This window comes from Trachypithecus francoisi, unplaced genomic scaffold (assembly GCF_009764315.1).
Source record: "Trachypithecus francoisi isolate TF-2019V2 unplaced genomic scaffold, Tfra_2.0 Lachesis_group3, whole genome shotgun sequence".
In the NCBI taxonomy this organism is placed as follows: domain Eukaryota; kingdom Metazoa; phylum Chordata; class Mammalia; order Primates; family Cercopithecidae; genus Trachypithecus; species Trachypithecus francoisi.
In genome coordinates, this window is record NW_022681468.1 from 27,474,187 (window position 1) to 27,502,122 (window position 27,936).

The 27,936-nt window shown below is 39.0% G+C and overlaps 1 protein-coding gene across 6 annotated transcripts in view; it reads right to left on the reverse strand.

The window, feature by feature from the left end:
• The window catches only part of LOC117069250 (neurexin-3-beta), a 1,234,533-nt gene that overhangs the window by 192,756 nt on the left and 1,013,841 nt on the right, over nt 1-27,936 (reverse strand). For all 6 annotated transcript variants that reach the window (XM_033187257.1, XM_033187253.1, XM_033187258.1 and 3 more), the window contains one exon: nt 2,850-3,021. In XM_033187257.1, the coding sequence (XP_033043148.1) occupies nt 2,850-3,021 (172 nt within the window). The remainder of the gene's footprint in view (nt 1-2,849; nt 3,022-27,936) is intronic.

The following is a 27,936-nucleotide window of genomic DNA, read 5'->3' on the forward strand; positions in this document are numbered from 1 at the left end:
ATTGGAAGTGACCTTTGAGATATGACACTTCTTTAAAGAAAGAAAGAAAGAAATCTAAGATGACACAAGAAGAAAAAATGCTCATTTCTAGTTATGCATTTTTCAGAACATCCCTCAATTCTCTCGGGGAGCAATAGTGAAAATTGTGCCCAATTGGAGACAGAAAAATCTGGTCCTAGTTCTTCCTTCACTTGCTATGTGACCTTAGGAAGGGCATAGCACCTCCTTGGGTCTCTGTTTTTATTTCAAGTGGAGAATAAAAAGCATCTACCCTATCCAATTTATAGGGTATTTTACCATCAAAATGAAGAAATCTGTATTCAAAAATATGTCCTAATTTAAAATGCTAGCCAAATGTTTGGTAAATCTCACAGCTAACATTTATTGAGGATTGATTTAATTGGTCCAGCATTATACATGTAGCTAACTCACTTAATCTTCACATTTACCAGGTATTATCATTACCCTGATTATCCAGACTAGGAAACAGGCTCAAGGAGAAGAATGAACATCTTCTTAAAGAACAACAAAACAGAGAAAGTACAAAATGAGAATTTGGGAAGAAAGAATCTAATATATTTTGAAAGCATTACAGAAGTCATCAGAGGAGAAAAATAAAACCTCTTAGAAATTCTTATACTTATTTTATGGTTCAGTGTTACTGTATTTTGAATTACATGTGGGGAGAGGCACCAAATATTTCAATGCTTAGGACATTTCAAGGTCTTAATCCAACTGCCTTAGACTCACAGGTGATGAAACCAAGATCCCAACTCTAGCCAGTTGACTCCAAGGCCCATACTTTTAGAAATGCTATACTGTACCCTGTCCTGTAATAACAACACATATTGTTACTAAATAACGGTTTCCAACTATAATAATCGTTTTCAGGAGGAAGCAATGCTATTAAAGAAAGGTTTATTCTGTTTTGAAAACATATAGGAAGCAACCCATAATTTGAAACTAAAGACACAAAAAGAGGCGCACAGCAAGAGTCTCCGGTTTTCTTAACATAGCTGTGGCTTTAAAATGACCATTAAAGAGCCTTCTCATTGCTGGCAGCAAACTTGTAGATTCTATAGTGGCTCAAGGCAAGTGGTTAACATTGATTTAGAAATCTTTGAAATTCCTAATAGAAACACAACAAACCCTTCAGCAGCGCTAGCGCGAGGCCAAGGATAACACATATGGAGAGAGAGAGACTGATTTTTTTCTATGAGCCTATGAACAGCTTTTAAGATTTGGGCTGTTTTTATTCCCTTCACTCTCTCCCCCATCCATCAGGGATTAAGGAAGAAGCATTTAAAAATTAAGTCTATTAGTGTGTAGTGAATTTGAATGATAAAAATTCATAGAAGCTGTTAATAACTTTGGCTTTCTTCAAATACTCAAAGATAACCTCATAAGGGCATTTTTGTGCCTTAATCTAAGAAATTCTGAGACCCCCCCCAGCAATGGCTGATCTAAGAAGTTCCGTGACCACCGCCCCCCGCCCCCGGCAATGGCTGAGCTGACTGTTTGTTTTATGGAAATTGAGATGGCAAATTAATAGTGGGTGGAGCTTTTTGCCTCAGTACCTTGGGGGTCTTGCATGCTGTTTCCAGATGCTCTTACAATTCTTAAACAGATATAGCGGGACTCTAGCTATTAGGGAACAACCCAACAGCGCAGATACTTCTGATTGATAGGCTTTTAAAGAAGAAAATCAATGCTGAGTTAGGCGTGGAGATACAATCACAGCCTTCAAGCCATTCAAAAGTCTTGGGCTACAAATAGGCAAATTTACTTTGTATATTTCTCACAAGCATAACCATGATTGTGTGAAAATGTGCTTCAGGCTTCCTTGTTATTGTGCCCATCTCACTGTAACGGAAGTTAGAGAAAAGTGGTGAGAACATTGTGGGGAGTTTGGTGTGTAGGATAGAGAGTTGCACATCACTTCATACCCACATTAGTGAGAAGTGCAATATGATGACTATTCTCTTGCATCCATCAGGTGACCGTGCAATTGTAGAGCAACGGCCCTTTGCTGAAGGGTTGTCCCTTCCATTCCTGGCGCTCCTGGCGCTTTTATGATCAGCACTCAGAACTTTTCCTGGGAGAAGTGAGAGGCAAGAGGGAAAGCTGAGGGATTATTTGAATGATCTCTTTTAAGGAAGGCAACCTCTTCTCCCATTGTCCTTGATCCAGCCATCTGGCTCTGGGAATTTGTTGCTGAATTTAACCCCTTTTCCTGCCACACCAGCATGCTTGCTATTAAAATGACTACTGGGACCACCCTTTGAATATCAAGGCAGGCTTAGGGTAAGTGAGAAAATAAAAACTAGCAAAGTCCACCAAATGAATACAATTCCACCCGTAAGTTTTTCTCTCACTGTTACCATGACTTGATCTGTGTCTTCAAGTTCGGTAAATGTCTTTTTAGAGTCTCTCTCTGGCATCTGCACCTTCAACCGCACCCAACTAAATGGCACCACAAAGTCTGAGTCTCAAATAGAGCATCTTATGATTATCGACACTAGCTCATGATAGAGATGATCCTTCCCTTCACTGCTCCTCATCTACAAGCCCTGTAAAATCTACCGTAACTGTCTTTGGTATGAGCCAGTCAGGCTGTATCAGTCAAAGGTTGACAAAAAGTGTCCAGTGCATAGTTGGAAAAGTCTCCAGAAGCTCCCTATACTGGATCAAGTCCTAAAGAGATAACTTATCTTCTCATACAAAAAAATCATGAATGTGTACTTCACTCAGTGTTTTAGAATTTGGTGATAGTCATGAGAAAAATCACCACTGAAAAGTGAGAATGGGAGCGTCGAAAAGAGTAGGACCATTGAGCGAACAACATGTACCTGTAGGATAATGTTCATTCACTGGCCAGTTGTCCACTTGCAGCGTGGCGTTGCCGCCGTTCCTGGTGAAGCGTACCACGTGGTATTTGCCATCATTTACAGGGGTTCTCTCCTCTTTGATGGAGATGTCAACTGTGCCAATATTGAAGACAACTCCAATTTTCCCCTGTTCCTATAATAAAGAAACACAAAAGGCATAGTTATCACCAACCACGAAGTTATCTCCCTTTAAACTTGATCCTCCAACCAGCAATAAACCTGTAGGTGCCCAGAGGGCGCTGTCAGCATGAAGATAATAATAGTATTCCATATTTCTCCATGAGTTTTCATCCTGAACATAAAAACCAATGGCATAAACTACCCAAATTACTCTCACAGGTTGTACTGCACACGTTACATCATTCAATTCGCCTCAATGCATATCAGGCCTGGAACTACCTAGTAGCTATGCCATGACAATGCAAAGTTTATTTCTGTGAGATGAATTAGGCCTGTTTACTAAGAAAGGACACTAAGACACTGGACCTTAAATCATTTATCAATTCAGATTTACAATTAAAGTGGAAATATGTATTAACTTGTCAGCATATTTTCATGCAATCAAGGCAAAGGGAAAGGGTACAGAATGGTTAGGAGCCAATGTCAGAGGAGCTGGATATATGTATACACACACACGCACATATACACGCACATAATGGTTCTGCAGTTCCAAACCACATAGAAAAGGTAACCCCAATAGAGGCCAGTGAAACCGACCTAGAATTTTCAGAATTAGATGACTGCCATTCTTCCCATACTTGTAGCCCTACTCCTCAGATTAATCCTAAGAGACATATATTCAAGACCAGAGCTTATGCAACACAGCAGAAGAGAACCTCTGTGGCCACTAAAGACTTGTCAGAAGGGAAATTGCAATGAACTTGATATGAGTAACACTATGACAATGAAGAAACCACATGGTTTGGATATGTCCCCACCCAAATCTCATGTTCAGTTGTAATCCCCAGTGTTGGAGATGGGGCCTGGTGGGAGGTGACTAGATCATGGGGACAATTTCTCATGAATGTTTTAGTACCATTCCCTTGGTCCTGTTCTTGTGATAGTGAGTTCTTACGAGATCTGGTTGTTTAAAGTGTGTGGCATCTTCCCTGTGTCTCTCTTGTTCCTGCTCCTGTCATTTGAGGCTCCTCCTCCCCTATTTGCCATGATTGGAAGCTTCCTGAGGCCTCCCCTGAAGCAGATGCTGCTATGCTTCCTATACATCCTGCAGAACTGTGAGTCAATTAAAAACTCTTTTCTTTATAAATTACTCATTCTCAGGTATTTCTTTATAGCAATGTGAGAATGGACTAATACAGATAATAATGAAGCAAATGGTGATGGTAGTGGTGATATCACCAACCTCCTGGGAAGTGTACTCAAACATGAAGCATACATAATAATGCTATTAAAACTCTGACTCTTCTCTAATAATTGATTATGACTAAAAGTTTGAACTAGTATTCGTAATGAGACATGAAATAAATGTAACCTTACTGTTCAAATATAATCAGCCTCTTTTAAGCTCTTGGAAAGCCATTAATTATAGCATTGCAGGGTGTTGGAGGCATGTGTAAGGAGAGAAGGGAGACATCTTGCTCAATTTCTCTAGTTTTCCAAATTATTGGCAATATGTTGGGCATTCAAGGATAATAAAATTTAGTAGTTTAGCATGGCTCTGGAGGCCTGGAAAGCAAACACATCCTTCTTCACATGGCAGCAGGAAGGAGAAGTGCTGAGCAAAAGAGGAAAACCCCCTCATAAAACCATCAGATGTCATGAGAACTCACTCACTATCATGAGAACAACATGGAGGTAACTGCCCCTATGAGTCAATTACCTCCCACCGGGTCCCTCCCACAACACATTGGAATTATGGAAACTACAATTCAAGATGAGATTTGGGTGGGGACACAGCCAAACCGTATCAGTAGTAATTCTGACATTCTATAAGACTGATTCACAGTATTAGTTCATGATCCTTTGTTATCATCTATTTTTTTATTCAAGAAGAAGAAGGAGAAAGAAGGAGAAAGAAGAGAAGGAGACAAACCAGGAGGAGGAGGAAGAGAAAAAGAAGAATGTGAGAAAAGAAGTCCAGAATCCATATAAATCAAGATATAGAAAAGAGTTTCGCTGAATCTCAGCTTTAGTCATTTATTTTACTCATTCATTCATGTATTCATTAAATACACAAATACAAAACTTATTAAGCACCTACTACACTTAAAGTCAACAAATTAAGCATTCTGGAGGGAGGGACACTGGTTTCTATATATAGTTTGGTACACTTCACTTATTTTCCCAAAATGCAGGCTTTCCTCAAGTTTCTATTTATCTCTTAGTATGTCAATTAATCTTGTATCCAATAAAAGAATGGACAAGTCACCAACGAGTCTTGACCTTAGAAGTGAGGAATATAGAATGATCAACCAAAGCAGGCTGTGAGCATTCAAGGATGCAGAGATACAGGGTGGACCTCAGTATTTCCTTCATGCCCTGATTACATAGTATGCAATATAAAATGATGTCTGTAATTCCCATGTTCTGTTCTCTGGGAAAAGAGTTCCAGGTACCTCCCAAAATTGTGACTAAACACTCATGATTTCTTAAATCTGTTTGTTGAAACCACTATCTACATCTCTGCACTAGGAAAAGCACCTAGCTTTAAAATATGATGCATGGATAAATGAACCTGCTTATGGGTTCTTTTTGTACTTTCCATGCCCATAATTAATACTATTACCCATTTTATTCTCTCTTCTTATTTCTCAAGGAATTCAGAAATACCAATGTGACTTTTCTGCTTTCTCTTGGAGAATTGGTATTCTATTTCTAAGGGCATGTGTGTGTCACTGCCCACTACCCTCATGCCTAAATAAGCAAGGCTGTAATAATGTGAGCCATAACCTGCTTAGCAGAATGGAAGTACTAGAGGAGTTAAGAAACCATGACTGCAGACACCATTACTCCTCTGCCCACCCCACAGATGTGGGCTGTTTATTGCACCACTGTTCTTCAGTGAGAAACCAGTACATAAATCCTGGATGTATGGAAAGGACTGCTGGTGATTCAATTTACCCCTAGGTCACTAATTAATCATGGATGGAAAACAGTTTTAGAGGAAGCATGGAGACCTTTAAACTAGCATTCTGTAGCTTTTCAGCGACAGCAGTGGCAAAGTATGGTTCTGGCTCAGTGAATTGGCTGATCAGCAAGATACATTCTTGGGCAGATTTTCTGCAAGATCCATATTAGATTCAGGGAAAGAAAAGATTTAATCTCTGCCAGAATAAATATTTGGTCCTTATCTTAGGTGCCACACATTTGCCATTGTAATCACTGTTTCCGGGAGATCTTCTTAATCCTGTTAGCTCACTGCCAAAGTCAGTGGAGACCCTTCCCCAGGTGTTTCATTTTGTTTCCCACAGTGGTAAATGTGGCTGTGCTAGACCTCAGATGTGGTCTCTCTATTTGCAGTAATAAAATTTCATTACTGCAACCTCCTTGTCATTTGTCATGGGACCACAGTGGCATTATAATCTGTGGCTAACTGCTTTGTTTCAGTTCATTAGAAGTCACGGAAGCCTTATGGCAAATACCCACAAAGTTGCCCAGGCTTGAATCTATCATGCTCAGCTGCCATGCAAATCAACTCTGCTGGCTCATGCGTCTAGAAAAGAGAAGATGTGAGGGAACAAAAGCATTGGCTTTGGTGTCAGACCTGACTGACCTTGGACAAATTACTTGATTTTTCTGAAGCCATTTCTTGATAATACACTATAAGGACAGGATACCAGCATTACATACTTCATAGGGCTGTTGTAAGGATGATATAATACGATGAACATGACGGTACTTTATAAGTAATAAAACATTACATAAATATATGAGATAAAACAGAGCGGGAGAAGGAACCACCCAATCATTTGATCATATGTAACACTCTGATTTTTGGAGAAATTAATTGGTTCAATAGAATAAATGTTCAAATAACAGCAATGGCTCTTAAAGCTGTATGACCCTGGTCTGTTTTTTTTACTTCTGATTTCTCTTTCATGAAGGGATGTGTGGAGGGAAAGAGGGGCCAGTTGTTACCTCTGAAGCTTGCTGTGAGGGTTATAGGAGATCACAGATATGTGAAGCACCTGGCATGTCGCTGTGGCTAATTTTGGATCCACAAAAATGTCAGTCTTCTTTCAGCTCATTAGTGTAATTGAAAGTCGTGTCATGAGCTAAGGCCTGGTTGGCTTGGTGGGCACTGTCATCGAGACATATTGTGAAAATAAATGTAAATTTTAGCAAACAGAACATATATTCAAAAACTTTATGCAGGGTTGATTTCCTATCGCAATTTGGTAGTTGCTATCTCTCTACATTCGTTGTAACCAAATATTATAAGCCTCTCTAAGAAATGCAAAGTGTAGCTGCAAAAACAGCATGACTATAAATTTTAATAACTCCACAGTCATCACCACTAAAGTTGCTACCAAGACAATTGCTTCAATCTATATTCTTCCTTGATATTAAAAACAAAGACAAGTGGTAAATCAGAAGACATTACCAAAGAATCCTCAAGTGCATTCAGGAAAAAAGCTGAACAGTATGGAAACCAGGTGTCTTTAAATAGCCAGTAAGTCACTCTTCATCAATAATAACTGTTTATGAGCTTACCTGGCTCCCCAAATTAGCCCAGCTTCAGCTTCCCTATCCTCAGTCAGTCACATTGCAGTTATTGTTGCTGAGGTGACCCAAGAGACGCTACCAACACCAGGGTCAGACTCCAGGAGCAGAAATGCTCAGGGGCAAGAAGAATTCTCAGGAATAAAGATGTCCCTGAAGGCTATTTTCATTCATTCCAGATTACCCCTGGGGAAGACGGAATGCACCATCCGCTATTTTAGAAAATTGCAGCTGACAGAAACAGAACTGGGATTCTCAAATGTATGCCAGGGATATGGGAAATGGAAGCAGGTCTCAGTATCTTAACTGCTAGGCTTCCCACCGAATTTGTTAGTTCAGTGCTAGGCAAGAACACAAGGAAGACAGTATGTAAATATGTAATGCCTCCTGTGAGCCAGGCACAGCAAGGTCTTCCATATCTATTTCAAAGTCTGGTTCCTAGTAAAGAAATTAATGAGTGGCACTGTTTACCACATTTTCCCCGTTCTCCTCCATTATAGGGTTGTAGTAAGAGAGGCCTTTTGGGTCTCCTTGTGATGGGTTGGGCCAAGAGAACAGTGTTAACTAATAAATTGAGTATCATTCCTGAGCCATGCATTGAATTGCTGGTGGGAGACCCACCAGAGTTCTCCGATTTGTTGTCAACCAATGCACCCAGCAAACTCCTGGTCGTGGCTTCTTTGTCATTCTGGGTCATTGAGTGAGGATGGCAATAAGCCAGCTTGCTATGGAGAGATGGCTGAGAAACAAAGCTTGGTTGCTTTCTAGCACCAAGTGTCTGAGGTTTTTCTCACTGCAACATAAACTAGACTAAATGGACAGAATAGGTGCTCAGGAAATACTTTTATAATAGAATTATGTTCAAATTCTAACGATTAACAGAGAATTCACACAATAAGAGACTTACTGAAAAATAGAATCCAGGTCTGACTCTAAAATCCATGCATTTTCCACAGTCACAGCTTTCACATATTACAATTGAGTTAGTTATTTCTATAACAGAAATACATGTGTTACATATGACATATTTTATGTATGCCTAACTTACCTGTCTACTTAGCCTAATTGTGAGTATTTTAAATGTAAGTATCCTAACGTGAGCTCAGTAAATGTTTGTTAAATTAATGGATATGTGAATCAATGAATAATGAATTAGAATGTGTGGTTGTGATTTTAAAAAATAAGAATCTTTTTTGTACCATGAGAGACCAAATATGATTTCAGTATTATAGGATAAAATAAATAATTGCTACTATATTCATATTTTATACAATAAATCTTAGGTAAAACATCTCACTATGCTTTATAAATGTTTCTGTAAAGTACAAAAAGATGAGGTACAGCTTACTTGATTCATCAGACAATTTTGTCTTTGACTAACAAAGGCTTTTATTGAAGTTCTTTAGAATAAAACACTGAATTCAGTAGAACATAATTTGAGCCCTTTTTGTGGCTATTAACTGTCTTTCAGTGAAGATCATTAGTCTCTACTCTTTCAATATTATGATCTTCTTGTTCTACCCTCTGGACAATTGTTGGTTTATAAGCACAGAGTAAGCACTTCATTATTAAGGTATTTCAAGAGAGGTAAGAGGCCAGGTCTCTCCACTGAAAAATCTAAAACAGAGAAGATGCCTTTCAGGAATCACTCGAACTGACAAGACCACAGCTGTAGAGCTTGAAGATATTTCGAACTCCATGATCACCTCATGACAATGACCTGGTCCCCTACCCTTGAGAAGCTGAAGTGTGGCTGTGGCAGGAAAAGCAGGGGAGAGGAAAATGTCTACTTTGTGTTCTAGAAGAATGTGACATTTCAAATCAAAAGGATTGGGACCGATCGAGGCTCCACATTATTTTTTCTGTGTGATCTTAAGCAGGTCCCTCAACTATCCACGGATCAAGCTTTGTCTAGAAAAATGACATGAAGACAATAGAAACAATAATACTCGTGTTAAATAATACTTAAGAGAAATAAAATCTTGGCAAATTCTGAAGGCATCTACAAACAATTACATAAAATATGTTAATGATTGGTTTGGAGATGGCGATAATAGTGATGCTAGATGAGAGATAGTACTAATATGGATGACAGGTGAGTCAGAGGCATTTGCATACTCCCTATAGGATACTGCTCTACTTACAATGACTGTGTCCCAGTCAAGATCATCGACTCTGCGATCTGTATACATTGTCCCTAGAAAATTCATATTAAATGGCTTGAAAATTATTTCTCCTTTTCTAAATCTTTACAGGCCTCAGTGACCTTTGCACCCAACCAGGAAAGTTACACCCACCTCTCCCCTGGCTGCAGTTGTGCTTCACCTGGTGTTTTACTGATGTCTGGTTGCACAAGGTCAATCAATTAAAGCAGATTAGATCCACAGTCTGAAATGCTAACAGAGGGCCAAGAGAGATAAGACTGATAAATAGCTCAAGACAGCTCCATTTCTGACTCCAAAAAAAACCAGAGAGAGAGTAGGGATGACAGCTTAGGACATCAGGAACCATGACCTGAAAAGGGGAGAGGCAAGGAAGGACAAGACAGCTGATGCAAGTAAATAAGATGCAAGTCAAAGCTATCACAGCTCTAAGTCACCAGTCACAATTGGCATCCTGAGTCATCACGTCCTTCAAATCCACTTGGAACATCCACTTCTCATTCACAGACCCCAATATCATGCTGGCTTATTTGGTAGTTAAGTTTGACTGCAAGGCAAAACTCAAGTTCATTTCCATAGGTGCCCCAGCCCTGTGCCAAGACATGGAGCAGTCTCCTGGCAGGACTCAGGTGACAGCTGGCAGGGCAGTGCTGACTAAAATCCAGTGCAGACTGAATGTCTCCCATAAATGTCGAGATTCCCCACTAAATCTCAACCACAGCTGAGAGGAACCACCCAGTGTCTTCGTAAAGAAACCTTAAGCCCTGTGCTCACACCAACAACATTACAGTCCTTGAAATTAAGAAACACATTTTAACTCATCTGGAATTCTTCCAGAACATCTTATGCTTTACCTATGTGCTTACAAAGTGAGGTTCTAAGACCGCCACCAACAGCATCACCAGGGGACTCATTAGATATGTAAATTGTTGGGTCTAGTGCAAGACCCTCTGAATCAGAAACTCTAGTGTGAGGCCCAATAACATGTATTTTCACAATAACTTAAGGTGATTAGGATGCTGAAGTTTGGGAACCACTTTCTTACATTAACGTCTTGGTTTACTAAGGCAGTGATTTCAACAGGGATGCCTATCTCCAGCAACATTTGGCAATGTCTGGAGACATTTTTGGCTGTCACAACTGAAGTGGGGTGCTACTAGAATCTAGGGGGTCAAAGCCACACATCCTGCTAAATATACAATGATACATGACAAAGAAATACCTGGCTCTAATGTCAATAGTGCCACTATTGAGAAACTCTGCCCAGGGAGTGCAAACCTTCAGTCACTCAACAAATAACCATACAGCATGTATTGTATGAAAAAAAAAAAAAGTTCTACACACATTTACATGCACAGTCTAATGTATTCTCCACACAATACTTTTCTGTATGGTACATATGCACGCAAGCAACAGGCACACATGCACCTCAGTGCACAACCACGTGCACGCATGTGTGAATTTTTAAATATTTGATGTAAAATTGTGTTCTAGCAAACAGAACACAAGGTGAGCAATAAGTATGTATCGATAATCTCTCTGACTCTCCTCTACTCTATGTGTCAGTGAAATGCCCACTTGGCAGGTATAAACTTTGAAATGCATGCTCACAGAGCCAGAGAGTGGCAGGTCTAATATACATGTCCTATGTCATTTTCTCCATCTGGTCTTGGTAACCCTCTTCCCTACTGACTGATTGCTGCTAGTCCCTAAGGAAGTCTTTTCGTTCATCTCCTCTGGCAAAATAACATTAGTTGATAGTCCCAACTCTAAATTAGTTACTTTACTATAGACTAGGTCATTGTAGTCAGTTTCCAAGAATATGCATGATTAGCTCTGAACAGGATGCAAAGGAGAAATTTCTACTCTTAGAAGTAGATATTCTAGGCCAAAAATGAGCAGCTGCTCCTCTATAAATGAGAGATCAGCAAACAGTGAGTAACCCTTCAAGACCTATTCTGTGGTTATGAGGAAACTTTTAGTGATTCTTTAAAGTGCTTTACTATTTACCTAACTTCCAAATGACAGGCTATATTAGCATTATGGCTTCAAGGTAAATGGACCTACATGAATAATAAACACCAACCAAGAACTCTGTTTTCATAAGTAAGGCATTTTCAGTCAATCCCTCAGATGATAAATTCCCAGTCTAAATTCTATACTATTCTCTACCTGAAAAATAATTAATATACACATTTCAGAATGGAGAGATTCAGTACTTAGGGTCATCAGATAATACGTTTTAGATTGTGGCAGTTTCTTATGATATGTTTGAGGTATGAATATGCCAAAGTTGGAGGAGATAGACTGGCCTGGAGCAGAGATCAGCAAACTGTGTGCCAAATATAATTGTTCCCTGTTTTTATAAATAAAGTTTTATTGGGATACAGCTGGACTCATTCATTGATGTATTATCTTTGACTGCTTCCATACTACAACAGCAGACATGAGTAGTTGCAACAGAGATCATGTGGCCTACAAGCCCAAAATATTTACTTTCTGGCCCTTTACAGAAAAAGTTGCTGGCCTCTGTTGTGGAACTTTTCACAATTTAAGGTCACCCATGATTTTCTTTTTTCAGATTTTAATCAATAGTTGATGTGCAAATGGTCAGAATAACTCAAATAGGAGTGGGAGGAGCAAATGAGGAGCCTGTATCATACCTGCTCATTCACCTATTGCAAGAAAGTTCTATAGGTGGCCTTGGACCAACCTGGTTTGCGTTCTTTTCTCACTTGTAGTTCTCAAAAATACTTGTAGAATATGCCAGAAATGTAACATTCTCAGATAAGAAGGACTGGCTGGAAGAACCAAATCTCTGTTCCAGTTTCTACCAGAACAGGATATCCTTTAACACTTCAGCTTATTGAGTCATATTGCCCCTGGGGTATAAAACCCAGAGTGGCGTACTTTCTAAGGTTCCTTAGGTGCAGTACATGCACAGGTGGATTCCATTCACCATAGACAGCTTTCCTGAGCCTTGGAGAATGAGCTCAAAATGAATCCCCAGCTTCTGCTGTCCTTTGCTGCCTATATGTAAGTAATAAACCCACTTTATGTGACTTGTGTGTGGAGGTGTTCTCTCTCACGGGGCTCAGGCACATTGGTGACCAGTGTACAATGAACCTGATTCACAACTACTATTTGGCAAATAGAAAAATGTATCTTAGATATTTCCTAATAAGTTATATAAAATAAGATATATAAAAACTCACTCAATTAGGCATAAAGTAATCTATCTTAGGTCCCACTGAGGGTGGTTTATATACTAAAATCAACTCAAAATAACACTGTTTGAAGGAGGTCAGCTGCAGATGCAGAGAAATAAATTAGAGGCTTCTGGCAAAAGATGGTAGTAGCTAGGAATAGTCTGGTAATGGAGGAGATGGAGCAAAGTTATAAGTCATTAAAATTATAATGATATCACATTTCTTTCGGAAAATGTATCTAGTTCTATGGGAGTGAATCAAATACATTTTAAAGGCTTGGGACTCTAAAAGATAGCACACATCACTCTGATGTTAGGATTTGAGTTTATTATATTAGATGGAATGAGAAAAGAGAATAGCATTGCAGCCCAATGAATATATCAGTCTCCAGAGCGCCAATGCATCTGCAAAAGACTTGAGTCACTTGAGTGATAAATGGTGATTAACTGAGCTCTCTCGGTTTACCTGCAAGGGGAATCTACTGTGTCATCATCTTGGGATGAACACACTGAAATAGCGGCTCATTTTTCCTTTCCTAGTTATCGTAAACAAAATGGCCAATAGACTGTAATATATCAGCAGTGCCTGTCTGCATGTAGGGACTCTGGTGTGTGTGTGTCCTGGAGATAGTGTTGCAGTTAGGTATTTCATCCAGGTGATGTTTTATGGTTCTCTTCTTTGTCAACTATCACCACTACAACATTCTCTCTTAGATAAGATCAGTAATTCCAATTCAAAAGGTGGGTTCTTACTTACCCCCAACCACCATAATAAAAGCAACAGAAATTTTTTTAAAAAATGAAATTTAAAAAACTCCAGTACTTCGAAAAAAGACTGGCCTTATGACCTCCATGATAGCATCAAAGCCTCTGTAGGGGAGAATAATCCAGACACCCAAGCAGGAACATGAAAAGGAAAGTGCTTTCCCTCAGCCCTGATGAAATTAGTAAAGGTGACCCCAAGCAGACACTGGAAAACATGTCACAGGGAGCTGACTCATACCTTTTCAAAAGAGTCCACCATACCAGCATTGACAATTATTTCAAAGCTATGTGCTCTTTCGATAGAATAATTAGAGAACACATCTCCTAATTTTAATTTACTTGAAGTCAGTATCCCTACCAAATTATAAAGTAAGTTTCAGCCAAATGGAGAATTAGAAATGTCCCTGGAACAGCATGAGGTCATTATTCCCCTAAGATATAGCAGGCACTGTAAGCCCTCTGGAAGTCGGTCAGAGCTTCAGATACACAAATTATCCATGGAGTTTATAGTGAACTCATACACAATATGAAGAGGCATTTATTTTATGACATTTAAAAGGCACAAACATTCTTCTCTCTCTTCTCTATGGGTGAGCTACAATTTTGTTCATTAACATGATGAAGGAAAATGATTTCATTCAAGAGGCTGAGGAACATAATGCTAGAGAAATAAAGAGTTATGTGTATATGTGTTGCCATGTAAATGTGTGTGTGATTGTGTGTGTTGTGTGTTTGAATAAAACCTTAAAACTTACACAAAAGTTATTTCCTTTGACTCTTTTATTTTCCTTTAGGCAAAGTAATGGTGGCTCAGTAGAATCTAAGCCCCTCTGTGTCCATTGAAGGGCATCCATAATCCAACTGTGATATCGCCCTTTAACAGTGGCAGAAGTCAGTGGATTCCTGAGTCTTCACTTTCAATAGAAATCCTCTCAGGAATGTGAATCTACTATAGACCTGACTCAGAACAAACTATGGATTCCAGCATGAATGAAACATCAGAATGATCTAGAGTCAACATTAGCTTTAGGGAATGGAACTGGTCATTAGGGATCACTGATCCAGGAACGACCCAGACACAGGAAAGATACTCTAGTTCTGGCCCAGCCCAAAGCTGAATGAGATATCCTTTCCTATCTGGAGAGGAGTTTTCTCTGCAGAAGGTCCAGCTTTCCTGGCCAGTGTGCATAGGTGTACAGTGCTGAAAACAATTTTACACACGTGCCTTCCAGAGACATCTTTGATAACCAGATATATTCTCTAATTGTCCCACAATCTCTCCACTATCTATTCAATAATAACATCAGTTTGTATTGATTCATTTCAATGTTTTTTAATGGAACAATTCTTTTTTTTTTTCTTTTTCCTGTCATACCATGAGCATTGTGAGGGGAGAAAATTCCTCTTTATATTCTATGTCTTCCTCCATATCAAAAGTTTAACAAATGTTCAGCCAAGCATCTGACACAATGGTGAAAGCACCTTTGCATTCTTCTGCTAGCAAGACTAGTGCATAGTGCAATATCTCCATCCATGGTTCATTTACTGCTTTTCAATTTTTGCTATGGTTTTGCTTTGGGAGAGAACTTTTAAAAATGTAGAGTACCACTACCTCTCAGGTGACCATAGCTGTTCACTTGTTTCACGTAGTCTACTGAACAGTCTTCAGGAAAATTGCCAGCAAGCCTGTGTGGCCTGGGGAGAACTTTCTCTGCAGACCGGGAGGTGAAAGGCTTAGTGTTCATTACCAAGTGCTTCAACCTACCCCGCTTCTTTGTTTGGATTAGATTCAAATTGAAGTCCTAGAGGTAGACACTGATCCATCCTATTACCAGTTAGCTGAATCATTTGGTTCCCATTAAAAACAGCTTTAATCTCTGAAATATCCAAGATGCCAAGCTTTCAGAGAAACTCAGTTTCATCGTCTTGCCTTCTCCATTATTCTGCAGTGCAGTGATTTCTGGTCAGTGTAGGGCTCAGTCCCTGCCTTTTGGGAGGCCATCCCCTCACCACAGTCTTTTGGGCAACCATGAGTTGGCCCAACCACCATCCGTTTCAATTTGTCCTACACTTGTCAAATTGAGAATTTTTACACATAATCATGTTTTCCCCCAAGAAGTACCTTTATTTCTCCAAATCAATAAGATGCATAAATAGAATCAAGTCATAGAAATTTTGAAATCAAGTATGTAATGATCCTATCCTCTGTCTAGGGCATTTTGGGAGACACATCAGATGTTAGAGAACTACATCTGGCATTCTTTAGCCCTCAAGAGTGTACATGATACTTTGGTGTAGTGGATAGGGCAACCGCATTTGAATCAGAAGGCTTGGATATGATTCTAGTTTTTCACTTACTGCAGGTTTTGGGGCAAGCCACAAATACTCTGCACCCAGTATCCTCATCTGTAAGACAAAGTCACATTGCTGAGCTTGTAGGGTGATGATGGGGATTCAATAAGAGATGTTTCTAATAACAATTTAAAAAATATAGATCACTGATGGGGACAAAAGAGAAATGAGAAAGAAGCACATGGTTTCCTAAATTGAGATATAAAAAAAGAAGGAACGTTCCCATATAATATTTCCAAATATTCACAATCAGTCATTGATAAATTGCCCAAGTAACCAGAGAAAGAGGATTCATTACTTGGCCTTCAGGATAGAAAATTCTTCTGTGTAGAAAAAACAAACTCCGTTTCTCCTATACTCTCACAATATGCTTCTGACACCAGATGTGTGGAGGTCTTCCACCACACATCAAGCAAGCAAGCAAGCAAGCAAGCAATCTGCAGCAGACACCAGCTGGCTGTCCTCCAACCAAGTTCAATTCCTGCACTACCAGCCTGGAGATAGTGTCAGGTTCCACAGACTGAGGGCTCAGACTCACAAGACTGCCTCTCATTTCCAAGGCCAATCACAAGCTCCGGATTCTTTTACCTGTGCTTCTGACTGACCAGCTATAAATTGGGATTCCCATGACCTCGTCCTTGGGCTCCATGATTTTGCTACAGCTCAAAAACTCACGTTTACCAGTTTATTAAAAAGATATTACAAAAGATACAGATGAAGAGATATTTGGTCCAGGTATGTGGGAAGAGGCTCCCAGCTCCCAGGCCCTTTCCAGGTACACCACCCTCCAGAAACCTCCAGGTGTTCAGCTCTTTGGAAGCTCTCCAAACCCTGTCCTTTTGGATTTTTATGAAGGCTTCATTACATAGGCATGATTGTTTAAATCATTGGCCACTGGTGATCAGATTAACCATCAGCCCTTCTCTCCTCCCTGGAGGTTGGGTGGGGGCTACTGCTGAAAGTCTCAACCCTCTAATCATGCCTTGGTCTTTCTCATGACCAGCCTTCATTCTGAAGCCACCTAGGGGTTGACAGCCACAAGTCATTAGCATATAAAAAGACGTATCACTTTGAAAATTCCAAGGATTTTAGGAACTTTATGCCTGCAAACAGGATGAAGACCAACTATGTATTTCACAATATCACACTACCTTATTTGGCAGGGGCCAAAACAAAGGGAAACAAGTGTCTGGTTATGTAAGTGCTATGGGCTGAATGTTTGCATCCTTCCCCTCCCCCAGAGTCTTATGTTGAAGCCCTAATCCCAAATATGGTGATAGTATTTGGAGGTGAAATCTTTGAGAAGTAATTAGGTCAGGAAAGTAGAGTCCTCTTGAATGGGATTAGTGCCCTTAATAGAAAAGACATTAGGCATGATTTCTCTCTCCTCCGTGTAAAGATACAGCAAGAAGGTAGCCATCTGTCTGTCAGGGAATGGACCCTCAGTAGAAACCAAACTGACCGGCACGTTGACCTTGGACTTCCCAGTCTCCAGAACTGGGAGCAATAAATATTTGCTGTTTAAGTCACCCAATCTATGCCATTCTGTTATAGCAGCCAAAGCTGACTGAAACAATGAGATATATTTAGGTGGATGCAGTTGAGAAGGTAAAGAGGAATGGGAGAAGTTGAGAAGATTGAAACTGTTGGTATAAAAATAAAATTCAGTGTATAGAAGGGAAGTATAGAAAATTGGCCTAAAAATTCCTTACACTATCAACCAGCTTTTCTACTTTCTAAAACTTCACTAATTTTTGCCAAGACAGAGACATTTGAATGTTAAGGAAGGCTCTCAGAGTTGAACATATACAAACACAGACAAGTAATTTTTAAGGTTCATGAACATGCTACAGCTTAGAGAATATTTTCTCTCTTGCCCAAAGGGCCTTCCTTATACCCCCTAGCAAATATTTCCTTGATAATGGCAAAATTTCATTTATGGAATTTAGAAACTATAGAGTCAAAATAAATATAAATAAAATATTTTATTTTCCAAATGTGCCTGGCAGACTCCCTTGCCTTTTGCTGCAGGCATCCTTCTTCCATCAGGAGAAGAGCTTTAGCTGTTTAGATGAAAAGGGATTTGTGAGGCACTTATCCCAGATCCTGGCCAGAGGCTCAGAGGCAGTCAGGGAAGACATCATCCAAGCAATGCTAGAACTTCCATGTTTCAGAAGTTAGCGGTTATCTTACTGTTGCTAACTGGTGATGCCCATGTTCAGTGATACTTATGGGTTCATTGAGGGAGTAATTAAGGTCAGAAGAAAGTGCAAACTTAAAGAAGAGGAGGGGAGGTAATAAGGATACGGACAAGGAATTAGATTGAGTGTGGCTAAACCTATCGACCAAGCCTTATCTGAAAGAATACAGAAAAATGCTTCCCAAATCTTCAAACATGGATGCATCGCTTGCCACTCTACTTTGTATTGACTTCAAAAAACTTTCTGCAGGCAAATACCTGGAGGCAAACTCTTAGAAAACTAGCTACAAGCATAGACACATTCTTTAATAGACGGCATGATGCTTTTCTGGTTCAATTGCCAAAGGGTGACTGCTGATGAGCCATGCCACCTCTGCTCACCAAACTACCAGATCTATCCAGAGAATGCACAAAAACAAGTGCTCAGAACATCTAATACTCAAGTAATCATTGCATACTGGACTCATCTCCACTCTGTTAAGGGCAGATGGAGGACCAGAAGTCATGCCTTTACCACAGAGAGGCACAATACACAAACAGTACTAAATATGGAAGGCACAATTATTGGAAGAGTAATGAAAATTATTTTGCTTTGATTTTTGTTTGTTAATTATTTTGCCCAGTAGATACTTATTAGCTGCCTTCTGTAATACAGAACTTACAAATTCAGAGACTTTATACTGGATCAAGTCCTCACATAAGTTTTATTTTTGAGGGGTGAGTACTACATAGTATTTTTCTATGTGAATTAGTTTTGACATTTAAAAATCAGATATCTTGTGAACAGCTACACTGTTCTTTTAAAAAGTAGTAAGATTCAGTAACACAGAGCCAATATTTTCTGCAGGACAATCAGCCAGAGCTGACTAGAAGAGAAAGGCACAGGTTTTCCAATTCACCACAGTCCCCACTAATTTCTGTTGCTCATCAGATGCAAAGGCTGAGTGTTGATTGACATTTATCATCAAGTTTTCTCTGTTTTTTTTTTTTGTATAGTAGGGTAAGGAGGGAAGGGAAATACTTGTTACCATGTAAGTAGCAACCTCTCTGAACCTCAATAAAGGATAGACTGAGAAGGCCATGGGATTCAAGAAAAATTAAGGAAAGCACAGGTTTTCTTACACTTCATCCCATTTAAATAACTTATCTGTTTCTTGCAAACTTTTTTTTTTAACCCCTAATATATTATAACAATCACAGGTTTTTGAGTAGACAGGCCTGATCTTAAAGCTTAACTTCATCACTTCCTATATGTTTTTGACAATATTATTTAAACTCTCCGAACCTCAATTTTCTCACCTTCAATGCTGAAAAAATACTATCTACCATGAGAGATTGTCATGAGGATAAAACAACATATGCAGGCATCCAGCACATAATAGAAGATGCTCAAGGAATTTTAGTTCCCTTCCTCTTTGAAGAGTTGGGATGAATTAAGCAGACCTGATAATAAAATCATATGCACATCTAAAGTGCCTGCCAAAATGTAATGATCCAAATGCTGCTTCAGCGAGATGGGTCAGCTCGAGGTTTTAATGCACTTTTCAGGAAGTGTGGCTCAACAACAAAATCTATCACTATTAGTCAGACTCATAAGAAAGACCAGATTTAAATAAACTTCCTTCTCAACTCTTAAGTATTAACTGCTTTCGCCTTGACTCAGAAACACACCAATAGGAAGTGTACACTTAGCCAATAAACAGTGGGATTAATCAATGCCGGAAAAGATAATGATAATAAAATGCGTTATTTGAAAGTTGCATGACAGCAGACCATTCCATACAGAAAGGTACATTTAAATTATATGGAAACACATTTTTAGTCCTCTGAGTTCATATATCTCTCTGCATGGCTATAACCATAAAGAAAAATTTAATGTAGGCCACTATTCTAGAGCTACCATTTAATTTTGAGTAGAAACTGATAGTGAAAAAAAATTATTTTAGTTATATAACAGACTGTCAAACAAAAAATATTCATTGCAATATAAGAGCTAGAAAAAACAAAATTGCCACTCTAGTTGAGGTTTAAGTGGGCCAATAAATCATAGCCCTCTTCATTGTGCATTCCAAGCCAATTGAGAAATAGACCTAGACGAAAGGACCAGCAAACTTTATTGCTTGTGGAGCTGGATGGGAGAATGGATTGGGGCAACACTTAGACTTGGTCACATATCAGTCTTCCTACACCAATTTCTAGTTCTCTTCTCTTTCCTGTTGCCTCCTACAAAGATGAAATAGGCCTGGATACACTCAGCCCAGGGAGAAAAGCCCTTTGGACAGGAAGAAGAGAAGAAAGGAGTCTCACTAGATATGTGAAAATCCTTCATCCAATCTCACCAACTAAATAAGGGATTAGAGAGAAGTTACAAGAAGTGCCATTCCAATAGTTTCTTTCCAGAGAAGAGCAATTGTCTTACAGCATAGTGTAGATGGAGAAACCATGCCTTCTGTAACGTACCAGAAGCCCAAGTCTACCCTCTTCAGACAATCCTGCCACCACAGATTGGCTTTTAAGAGGATCTGAAAAGCCAATCCATAGGCATCTAAAGAGGATTTGTGAATTGGAGGTTGGTACATTTTGGGAACTGTTGAAATGTTCACTTTATGGTTATATGAAGCACAGCAGCTGCCTCTGAATAACCAGCTCGCAACTACCACTGCTTCTGCTGATTGCTGAAAGACTTAGCACCATGCAGCTGATGGTTTAGCTTTTGGGACATTGACATTTGAGAAAAAACATTGGAGAGAAGAATGTTAAATATGACTTGTCAATAAATGAAATTATAATTTTGATTGGTAATATTTCAGTAGGCCCATGGAATTTTCTTTGCATCATGAACTTCAGCCTCCTTGCTGAGGGGCCCAGAGATCTACTTTGCTGTCATTTATGTCAGAGTAAGACTCTTTAGTGCAGTCCAACTATGCTGTCAACTCCAAATCCCAAGGGATACATATAATCACCATATTTATTGCGATGGCCCAGGCAATCATAATACCACTGCCTCTAATGAAACTAAAGTGCACCTGTCATTTTGGAGATGCTACTTGTTCAGGCAGAGTTGCCTGTCAGCTGTCTCTGGCCAAGAAGTACAACCTGCAATTTAGTTAACAAACTGAGACATCATAGAAATCAGTGCTCTTAACAGGCTTCCTTGATTCACTTGGGTTTTACTGCCTGTCGTACATATCACAAGTCTCCAGTAAAGTGGCACTGGTGGGAGGAGGTCCCAGTAGCATTGAAAAGACAAGGAAAAGAAAAGCAAGGAATTTGATGAGTTCAGAAGTGGAATCCAGGAAAACTATTCCTTGGTGCCAATAAATCTGTTGTTGCCAAAAGAGCAAGTTTCAAACTCTTCAACCTGGTATCCCAGGTCCACCACTATCAGGTACCAACATTTTTTCCCAGTATTGTCACCAAACTTTCTGAACCTTCCCTTCCATCCATAATTGTTGATTAGTCTAGCCACTTATTTAGCAAGCATATATTGAGCTCCTTTGTGTGCAAGGTATTATACCAGGCATTAATACCAACATGAAGAAATCATTTTTCTTTTTTTTTGAGACAGAGTCTCGTTCTGTCGCCCAAGCTGGAGTGCAGTGGCACATCTCAGTTCACTGCAGCCCCTGTCTCTTGAATTACAGTGATTCTCCTGCCTCAGCCTCCCGAGTAGCTGGGATTACAAGTGCGTGCCACCACACCCGGCTGCTGATTTTTGTATTTTTAGTAGAGACGGGGTTTCACCATGTTGGCCAGGCTGGTCTCAAACTCCTGACCTTAGGTGATCCACCCACCTCAGCCTCCCAAAATGCTGGGATTATGAGTAAAGCTATTTTTAAGTTTTAAATAATCCTTGTGCTAAGGCTCAGTCCCAGGAATGAAATGGATGGTGGCAGCTATCAAGAAGTGTGGAAATTGGGCTGAATTCCAAAGGCTTATTTTAAGGAAGAATGGAATACAGGAAATTCAACTCACTAGAAAGACCTCCAGGAAACAATATATTTAAGGACAAAAAAAATATGGAATAAGAAAGTCTGCCTTTCAGTTAAAGTGATAAAGGAAGTCTTAAAAGCAGAAATGGGATTTAAACTCAATCCTGAACACGGATAGAATGTAAGTGAACACAGAGGAGATGGTCCACTTTGCATGCTATGATGTTAACAAGTGGACAGAAATGCAAGATACCTGAATTGGGATTTGGAATCCAGGAAACTTGAGTTTAACCCTGAACTGTTTCACCTGAGTCAAGTAGCAGTGACCAAGTCATTTGGCCTGAGTATAGTTTTCTTATTTCAAAAATGGTAGTAAAATTACCGAGCCTACATACTTCTTTATATTAATGAGATAATATATGTAAAAGTGCTTGGTAAATTTTAATGCACAAAACACATATCAGAGAATCATTAGGTGCACTACCATAATTATTGACTTGATTTAAAATGTACATGGCTGTTTCTTCCTTTAGCTTTTACTTTGATAATTTTTAAAGGCTGCCGTCTTAAAAACCTTCAATAGAAGTAGTAAATGCTTCATTTCATACTTATCTGTTTCTTTCATCAGAGAAAATCAAAGTGCTTCTTGAATATCATCTCATTAATCTCTTAGAGGGAGGTAAGTAAAGGGACACATATTTTGCACAGTTGTATATGAATCTCATTTACAAACGGGAAAGCCTCAAATAAACTTCCCTCAGTCACAAGTAAATCAAAACAACAGCCAAAAATAGACCCAGACGTCGTTTTATCCAGTTCTCTGCTCTCATTACATGCATCCCCAAACCTTCTTCTCTCAGGAGACTTCCATGGACAGATCTGGCTTTCAAGCTCTGAAACAGGTAATTTTTTATTTAACTATTTTTAGCCTCTGTTTCTTCATCTAGACAAACAAATTAGAATACTTACAGAGACAAAAAAAAGTACATATGTAATATTTATGAAAGAAACTTAGCCAATTAGCCATTATACATCATATAAAAATTAAGATTACTTTCGTTTGTTTTACATGGGGTGAATTTGGTTTCTAAAAATCTCAAGGGTAATTGTCCCAAAATACAGGGCATTGGGTTGATTTGGATAAATACTTAGATTGATCATTATTAATAAATATCAGAATTACACCATCAATCAATAGAAAGTTTTTGGCACACACTATGTGTGAAGAATTGTGTTGCCATCTAAAGATATAAAGAGAAATAGGACACACTGTGGGTATTCATTAAGTTTACAATTGGGTAGATAAGACATGGTCAAAATAGCTATTAAAACATAGAAGGTGCTAAAGGCAATAATGGAGAAAAAATTCAACAGGGTTTCAGTAGAAATTGTTCTGCTAGGGGAAGCAAGGAAGGCTTCCTTCAAGAGGTGACTCAGAGGCTGGGTTCTGAAGGACATCTAGGAGTTCAACAAATGGAGGAAACAGAAATAAGGTTGAGGAAATAACATTCTAAGCAGTGGGACTAACATAGCAAAAAGCAGTAATTAAAAGGAAAATGAAGTCTAATCGGTGGATTAGTTTGGCCAGAATATAGTATGCATTAGAGAAAAATGAATTTTACTGGATAAAAAGGTAGGTTGAGGCCAAATCATGTTAGGCTTTCAATGTTGTATTAAGAAATATAAACTCTCTTCAGTTGGTATTAGGAAGTCATTGAGCAAAATGACCAAAAAAAAACCCCCCAAATCTTACATATATTTCAGCATGTTCTGAGCAGCTGAGGCAGAAGCAGAGATGAATTATAACAGATAAAATAGAGATGAGGTAACAGATGGCATGAGATCCCAGAAAAGATAAGAGGGCAGGAGGCCAAGGACCTAGGTAGACTCAACTGTGGAAGGGGATAAGCAAATTTTTCCTCTGAGATAGGAAGACAGGAGGAATAGTGGCAGTTATTCTGTGATGTGGTGAGACAGCATAATTTGATATATGAAAAAAAAAACCACTATTGGATAATTTTTAGAGACATTGTAGAGGAGATTTAGTGAGTTGGGACTAAACTGGTGTCCTCGTGGTCTCTACTAAACCTGTGATGAGAGGTGTACCAATATGGTCTTGACTTTCCAAATGAGAAAGGATATGAGTTCACATGAATAACAGAGCAGTAAGCTGCTTTAGAAGATAAATCATATGATGGCTACCGAAATTAGCTAACAGAAGAATTTTGTTCTGCTGGCAGTCTTCTACTCAGAGGATACATATTTCTGTTTACAAAATGATTAATAATTCCCAGCTTCTGATCTAAACATTTGTTACTTGCCTGGCTGCACAGCATTTGACTTTGGGACCTCTGGGTTCTAGAAATTTAAGAGGAAATGCAATGAACTAGTACAGCTTCACAAAGAATAGTCGCATCAAACTAATCTCTTCTTCTTGAGAATATAGTTAATATACAGGAAGATCGGGAGAATGGTGTGAACAGGGAATAAAAATCACAGCAAAGCATCAGACAGGTGTTCAGTGATATCTCTGAGGCCACCATGAAGAAAATTGAGGAATGCTTGCACATTATATACATGGTGTACTAAACAGATAAGGAGATCTTGCAGGGCTGGCCACAGAACCATGCCCTTTACGACCTACCTGGTCAATATTTGTATCAGTCGCTTGAATTGAAAAAAAAGAAAAAAAGAGATATTGTTACAAGTTCATTCACATTGAGTGTGAATGTGATATGATGTATGACAGATTACTAATGCTACGAAGAGACTTGGAAACAGAGAAAAAATCTCAACGAATGTCAATTAAGATGAATGTAAATTCATTTATGGAAAAGAAACAATTACATTAAGTATATAATTTGGAAGGCTTGGTTAAAATGGAATTCCAGAAGAAGAGCTGGGGATACTATATAACCAGGCGTTAAATAGGATCTCTAAGTGGAACAGAATCTCTATAAAAATGTTTATGTCAGCTCTTGATTGATTAATAGAAGAGTGTTGCTATTGGAGACAAGAATGGTCTCTGTGCACTGCAGGAGTCAGGCAAAATGCAGAGAATCCTAATTTGTAGTAAATGCCCTGCTTTAATAAAGTCATCAATAGGCTTTAATTTGTCCACAATATTGTGTGATGAAAATGGCACACAATTCTGAAAATACTTTTACGTCACCTGAGGAATGATTACAGAAACTAGAAAAGCAAGGACTTGAAGGGAGAAATGTGAACATTGTGATCACGCAGTATTGTCCCATAAAGAAAAATCACATAGTAACCTTTCTGAGTATAGACTTCCAAGCGGTGGGAAGTATGTATAAGGAGGGATTTTTTTTTCATTTTATTTATTTTATTATACTATAAGTTCTAGGATACATGTGCACAACATGCAGGTTTGTTACATATGTATACATGTGCCATGTTGGTGTGTTGCACCCATTAACTCGTCATTTACATTAGGTATATCTCCTAATGCTATCCCTTCCCCCTTGCCCTTTCCCCCTACCCCATGACAGGCCCCAGTGTGTGATGCTCCCCTTCTGGTGTTCAAGTGTTCTCATTGTTCAATTCCCACCTATGAGTGAGAACATGCAGTGTTTGGTTTTCTGTTCTTGGGATAGTTGGCTGAGAATGATGGTTTCCAGCTGCATCCATGTCCCTACAAAGGACATGAACTCATCCTTTTTTATGGCTGCATAGTATTCCATGGTGTATATGTGCCACATTTTCTTAATCCAGTCTATCATTGATGGATATTTGGGTTGATTCCAAGTCTTTGCTATTGTGGAATAGTGCCGCAATAAACATACATGTGCATGTGTCTTTATAGCAGCATGCTTTATAATCATTTGGGTATACACCCAGTAATGGGATGGCTGGGTCAAGTGGTATTTCTAGTTCTAGATCCTTGAGGAATCGCCACACTGTCTTCCACAATGGTTGAACTAGTTTACAGTCCCACCAACAGTGTAAAAGTGTTCCTATTTCTCCACATCCTCTCCAGCACCTGTTGTTTCCTGACTTTTTAATGATTACCATTCTAACTGGTGTGAGATGGCATCTCATTGTGGTTTTGATTTGCATTTCTCTGATGGCTAGTGATGAGCATTTTTTCATGTCTGTTGCCTGCATAAATGTCTTCTTTTGAGAAGTGTCTGTTCATATCCTTTGCCCACTTTTTGATGTTTTTTTTTTTCTTGTAAATTTGTTTGAGTTCTTTGTAGATTCTGGATATTAGCCCTTTGTTAGATGAGTACACAGTAAAAATTTTCTCCCATTCTGTAGGTTGCCTGTTCATTCTGATGGTAGTTTCTTTTGCTGTGTAGAAGCTCTTTAGTTTAATTAGATCCCATTTGTCAATTTTGGCTTTTGTTGTCATTGCTTTTGGTGTTTTAGACATGAAGTCCTTGCCCATGCCTGTGTCCTGAATGGTATTGCCTAGGTTTTCTTCTAGGGTTTTTATGGTTTTAAGTCTAACACTTAAGTCTTTAATCCATCTTGAACTAATTTTTGTACAAGGTGTAAGGAAGGGATCCTGTTTTAGCTTTCTACATATGGCTAGCCAGTTTTCCCAGCATTATTTATTAAACAGGGAATCCTTTCCCCATTTTGTGTTTTTGTCAGGTTTGCGTGGGTCTACAAATTATTGCTCTTTGCTCTCTACTCCAAAGAATTACACTATAGGAACAACAAGATGAACAGCCTCAACAATATTCCTATATGGGTAACTGTGCCACTCTTAATGTCAACTTGCTGCATATACTGAAACCACTTCTTGGGAAGTCTCTGAAGCATCTGGTTCATTCATCTTTCCTTGGGGCTGGACTATGGGGGCAGGGAGGAGGGAGATTTATTACCTGAAACAGAAGCCAAAAGGTAGCAGCCTCTATTCAAGGTCAAACCCGAAAGAACAACACCCGATTCCCTGACTGCAAATGCTCTTTCCTTAGCCACCCGTAAAAATAATTATGACCTTAGCTACTTCGGGTTACTCAAACTGTTTCCGGCAGAAAGCTGCTTTGCAATTTGATTCAAGAGGTTGGCACTCAATTTGTTTCCACTTCTACAGCAGAAAAAAAGTTCCTCCAGCGGTCAAGACTGACATTCTCATGTGTGTGTTTTCCTTTCCTGCACTTCTCCCCTTCAACCCTTCACTGAATTCAATGATGGTGACAAAGTCTTCGTATAAGTTAAAAAAATTAATCAGGACACATATTTACACGACTCCACGAAAAAATAAATAAACAACAACAAAAAAACAAAACAAAAAAGAAACGATGCCACATTAGTACTCAACCACAACTAATCACAAACATTTCTAGAGAACTCAACAGACACGGAGTTCTACTTGAGAGTAGAGGGTAGGAGGAGGGAGAGGAGAAGAAAAAATAACTATTGGATACTAGGCTTACATAGTCAGGTGATAAACTATCTGTACAACAAAGCCCGGTGACATGAGTTTACCTATATATGAAACCTTCATATGAACCTAAAATAAAAGTTTTTAAAAAGTCATAATTACTAATATGTCCAATATCTCTTTAAATTTTGTCTTGAAATATCTGTAAGCATTTCAAATGCATTTTTTTTTCTGTTATATCTTTCGATGTGTGCAGTGCACACATATCTCTAGGTGTGGGTAAGACGGAGAGGGTGGGAGTAATGGACAACTGGGGGAATGTGTATGTGAAGGAGGCCCATGACATAGAACCATATTACAGAGAGATGAAAGGGCAGGGAAGGGTGAGTT